The 5,560-nt window shown below is 43.1% G+C and overlaps 1 protein-coding gene across 1 annotated transcript in view; it reads right to left on the reverse strand.

The window, feature by feature from the left end:
* PCOLCE2 (procollagen C-endopeptidase enhancer 2) overlaps positions 1-5,351 on the reverse strand; it is an 82,163-nt gene extending 76,812 nt beyond the window's left edge. The window contains exons 1-2 of the mRNA XM_007952885.2: positions 5,269-5,351; positions 3,574-3,682 (exon numbers count right to left, since the gene is read on the reverse strand). Of these exons, the coding sequence (XP_007951076.1) occupies positions 3,574-3,682; positions 5,269-5,351 (192 nt within the window). The remainder of the gene's footprint in view (positions 1-3,573; positions 3,683-5,268) is intronic.
* Positions 5,352-5,560: the final 209 nt, after the last annotated feature.

Below are 5,560 nucleotides of genomic sequence, written 5' to 3' on the forward strand. Positions count from 1 at the left end.
GAGGTGGAACAATGTTTTGTATAGTATGTTATGCCAATTGAGCTTGATGTCCCCTGCGACTATGGTCCCAAGCCTGCAGGATCAACTACTCGGTCGCTCTGGGTAGTGGGCTGTGACCAAGCAGTGACCACAACCTTGCCCCTTGTCAGCTCTGGGCAATCCCCCCTGGGGATTCTGATCATTCACATAAACTTATAGGGCCATTGTCTGTCAACCCTATATATGATCTTGGATACACTCCCTCTTTCATAGACATACTTAATCATTTAGACTGTCCACCTATCTATGGATGGAAATGTTTTAAAACCCATTTATGGTGATGGTTGAGCAACTTGGTAAATTTCTTGAAAATCATTGAAGTGCACACTTGAAATGACTTTGTGCCCATTCCTTTAATACAAAGAAATAAAGATGTTGAACTGAGACTGTGCAAGCACCCAGGGCCTTTGCGAACATTCTGCCAAGGCTGTAATTCTAACCAAGAGAATGTGCTGGACACCTCTGGAAGTTCTTGGTAGCTACTCAGGTGCAAAAATAAAAGAAGCATCCCCTAGAGCTAGAATAAACACAACTGGCTAAGAGTGAAAACTATAAAAACCTTTAAAAAGCAAATTGTGCAGTCCTTTCTTCTGTATTACTTAGCTTTCCAAAAATATATATTTTCGAGAAAGGCTAACAATTGTAACTCATTCTAATGTCATAAATTTTAGTCCAGGCATTCTGGCAAACCACAAATGAATATGTCACAGACACTGCTCATCATCTACTGGTTTTCCCTTTCTTCCACAGTGACAGATGATCTGAATTTTAGCACAGCACATGGCCATCTGAAATAAAGCCTTCATTTCTCAGCTTTCTTACAGCTAGGCATGACCATATCTAAGAACCAGCCAATAAAATGTAAGCAGCCAATTGTATGCAATTTCTCCACATTTTCCTTAAAAGGAGGATGCATGTCCTTTTTCTCTTCTTCCTTTTTGCTCGCTGGAATGTGGACATGATGGCTGGAACTTGAACAGTCATCTGGGACATTAAGTAGCATGAAATGTGCTGTTGTTGTTATGTGCCGTCGAGTAGGACCCAACTCATAGCGATCCCTCCTTGGGTTTCCGAGGCAGTATCACTACAGAAGTAGATTGCCCCATCTTCCTTCTGAGGAGTGGCTGGTGGGTTTGAAGCACCAGCCTTCTGGTTAGCAATCAAATGCCTTAGGCACTATGCTACCAGAGCTCCTACCATGGAATATAGGATTACCCATTTAGCAAGGTAAGCATGGGCTTAGTTGTGCTTATTTACTAATCTGTAGTGAACAATTTCACCTTTTCCCACCACATCAAAGATTTTGCCTCTAGTTATGGCTGGCATCTTTCTCTCTCCCAACCCAGCAGCACTTTCCTACAGAAGCAAAGCCTCTTTTCAAATATAAAACTGACAAGGACAGAGTACCCAGTGATCAAGGTAACACAGGTTTACTTGCATTTACTTAATAACCTATAGTGAACAGTTTCCCATATTTTTCACATCTTTGATGTTACACTGGAGACAGCAAGAAGAGACAACAATGATGGCCGAGAAATGGCAGCAACAGAACCAGGAAAGCAGCGCAAGATGGTGCAGTGGGCCTCCTGGCACATGGAGCCAGGCAGCTACAGTGGATGTGCCAACCCACAGAATGATAGAACCGAGTGCCTTCAGGCAGGAGTCTGCTTGGTGAAGTCTTCAGGCACTTGTCGAAGAGGCTAAAGAGCTTAGTAACACTTGCCCAAGCAGGGCAGAGGCCAAGTGCCAAGAGGTAGAAGGCCAGAGAAAGGCCTGCCTGTGGCCATTGCTGTGAAGCTATTCTGACTGAAGAACTGAGTTGTTCCTAATAGAGTTCCTAATAGAGTTGCTTTTCTAATAAACTCCGTTACTGTGAGTATGGTCGGCGAGTTGTGTGTGGTCATTGCAATTAATTATAGAACCCAGCAGAGAAGTAGAGAGTACCATGAGAGGGACAGCTGGTATAAGAATTGGTAAAAAGTTTGGTGGATGAAGGTAGGTTTAACCTCATAGGAATCAGCTTTGGGCCCCACAGCTTTCCATATGTATTATTAGGGTTCTATAGATTTATTTTAATCTTGATTCTTTCTCCTCCACCTTGTGAAGTTAGACATATACCAGGTTAAAACAAACAAACAAACAAACAAACAGTACTGACGTGCAATATCCAAACACACAGCCAACCATGAATTTCTACTTGTTAGACACATAATACCTCTCAGTCTTTAACATCCTTTTCTTATTTTTAATTTAGAGCCACTGAATTACAATTAAAACAACTATAATATTAAAAGCAAATTACTTTTATGTTCATTTCAGAGCTTTATCTCACATGCACGCTACTATCGATATATCAAAACTGTGTTCTATGACTCATTCCTCCTTTCTCTGTGTTCTACATTAACATAATGAAAACTGTACCAACTCATCAATTTTATAGGAGGGCATCAGTGCATATAAGAGCAAAGTTCTACATTATGGGAGAGGAGTGTATTTGCCATATGAATCTTCTTGGTGGGAATGGCTCTTTGAAAAATACATTTAGTCTTGCATAAAAGCTGGGCTTACCAACTGTTTGAGTTGGTCAATTTACAAAATTGTTCTAAGTCTCAGCTTCTTCATCCATAAAATGGAGATAATGTCGTTTCAAGGATTCAGTGTGATTATGCTTTTTAATTGCATTGCACGTAGTAAATGCTCAATAATATGGTAGCTATTTTTTAAAGTCATCATCAGTAGATGACATAATCTGACTGAATGAAGGTCTCCATGAACCAATGTGTCTAATTACCAAACAGCTTCTCAGAATTTAAAAATAAGGTGAAGTGTCACTGCTATACTGACTGGAAAGATGACTCAATCTAGCTGACTCTAAATTCAGGCATTTTTTTTCTTTTAGCTGGCTGTCTCCATTTTGGGTTCTTATTTTGACTCAGCATAATCTATGCCATTAATAACTAGCATTTTAGCCCTGGTTTGCTATTTGGGCTTTATTTATTTATTTTGATTATTTTTACTCTTTAATGTTAGATTGCCTTTAGTGGTGGTTGCAACCCAAGGACATTAAGTGGGATTTTTCTCTTTTTCTTTCTTTCTTTTTTTTTTTTTTCCCTTAATGGATATAAAGTAGTCAAGGGTAAGAACTACCTTTGATTCTTTATTCCCCAGTGGGACACATTTATGCAAGATGCAGGCAACAAATAGCTTCTAAAGGTCATTACAACAAGCCTTTGACTGCAAATGGCCTTAATTTTTAATCCATAAAACTAAACTGAGTCAAACTAGGCTTTTAGAAACACATCTGTTTTAAGAATTTATTCCTTCAAGCACTATCTTGTGCCCTTTTGAATCCCTAATGCAGGACACCACTAGTTCTATTAATAAAAATCGCCAGAATAGTTGAGTTAACTCCAACATTTCACTATTTCAGGCATTTGCCGCAACCCAAATCCTGATACGAAGGAAAAAGAGCAGCAGCCTTCCACTGTTTCCAATACCCACTTCGAGGAGAATACCTTTTTAAAAAATGCTTACTGTGATTTTCCAAGTACATTTGCTATTTGGAGGGTACACTCCAGGAAAACCTTCACTGCCAATAAATCCAGACTCTCCAGTAAAAATGCCGCCACATGTGAAAACAGGTCTGGGGAAAAAAAAAAAAAATGCTGTAACATAGTCTAGCAATCTAACGTCAACTTCAGAAAATTAATATTGATTACCAAATATCTACAATGTATAAGGGTTCTGAAGCTTTGCTAGCTCTTGTTGTTGTGTTTTGCCCTTGAGTAGGATCCGACTCATAGCGACCCCCTTGGGTTCCCAGGCAGTATCACTGTGGAAGTAGATTGCCCAACCTTCCTTCCAGGAGTGGCTGATGGGTTTGAACCTCCAGACTTCTGGTTAGCAGTCAAGTGCTTTAGGCACTATGTCACCAGAGCTCCTTTAGCTCTTAGAATATTTAAATTCAGCCTGATAAAATATTCACTCCATCTGCTATCTGTCTCCATCATAACAATACAAGATTATATATGTGTGTATGTAGATGCGTGTGTGTATATATATATGGGTGTATGTATGTGCATGTGTATATATGTGTGTGTATATATCTGCTAGTTGACCACCAGTGGATTACGACTCATGGTCACCCCATGTGTGATGTATGTAATACATATGTATGTACACATATACATACATATAAAAAAAGAAAACCATACCCACTGCTTTGGAGTCGATTCACAGTCTTAGAGACCCTGTAGGATAGAGTAGAACTGTCGCTGCTCCCCAAAGTTTCTAAGGCTGCAAATCTTTAGGGAAGCAGACTGCCTCTTCTTCCTCCAATAGAGGGGCTGGTGGGTTTGAACAGCCCACCTTGTGGTTAGCAGCCAAATGTTTTAATCGCTGCGCCATCAGAGCTCCTTAGGTACGTGCGCGCTCTCACACACACACAAATACACAATCAAGTGGCCCAGGTGGTAGTAATGGAAATTGCCTTATAGGAAATTGGTAAGTAGATCCATTTAACTGGTGGTAGTCGGGGAGAAGCTAAGAACTAAGTGTGTGAGGCGCAAGGTTTTAAAGTCCACAAGAAATTGGTTAACATAAAAAGTTTTAAGTTCACAACTTTGAAGGGATGACCACCTCTCCGCCTATTTCTGAAAATCGTTCATCTTTACCAAAGCTTCTCATTGAAAAAGGCAATTGATTGCGATGGAGGTGGAAGAAGAGCTGGCAATGAGACGGATTCCCCTATTCGCTCCAAGAGCCGCATAGCAGCTCGGAGGCTGGCGAAGAGTTAACTTTCTGGGAGCCGCTCCCTGGGCGCCGGGCGACTCGGCTTCTTCTCTGGGCTTAAGTTCCTAGGCAAAGCCTCTCTTTGGCGAAAAGTAAACAAAAGTAAACCAGAGTCCTTAAATTCGGTCTCTAGTGCTTCTCCGGCCCTCTTAAGCATTTCGGGTGGGGAAAAGCAAGTCATATTAAGCCCCCGCCACGTGGTGGCCAGGCCTGCTCCAGGGCCACCCGCCTCGCTGAGCTGGAGGCGCAGGAGGCAGCCCCGCAGGCAGGCGCAAGCCTGGGATCCCACGAGGAAAGCACACGGGGACCGAGGGGTCTAACCACGGGGTGAGCTGAGCTGAGTCACAGGGGTGCCCTGAAGCGGATTGAGAAAAGCAGAGAAGGCGGCTGCTGGAAGAGAGGCAAGAAGGGAGGGTGCCTGCACTTGGGTTGCGTTACCTTTCCGGAGGCTGCTGCAGCGCGAGCTGGGCTGCAGCGGCCAACAGCAGGCAGAGCGGGGCCCAGGCACTCGCGTCCCTCATGGCCAGTGTAGACGCTCAGGGTTTGCACCCCCCGGCGCGCACGCGGCCGCGCACACAGGCTCACACACTGGTCTTGCACCCACCCAGGCTCACACACTGGCTTTCACACCGGCATAAACACTGTCTCAAACACCAGTTTGCTCTCTCTTAGACACACAGACACACAGACACACACACACACAGAGTGGCGGGGCAGCCCAGGTAGCCGG

Source organism: Orycteropus afer, unplaced genomic scaffold (genome assembly GCF_000298275.1).
Source record: "Orycteropus afer afer isolate SDZICR_OR568_19922 unplaced genomic scaffold, OryAfe1.0 scaffold00363, whole genome shotgun sequence".
NCBI lineage: Eukaryota > Metazoa > Chordata > Mammalia > Tubulidentata > Orycteropodidae > Orycteropus > Orycteropus afer.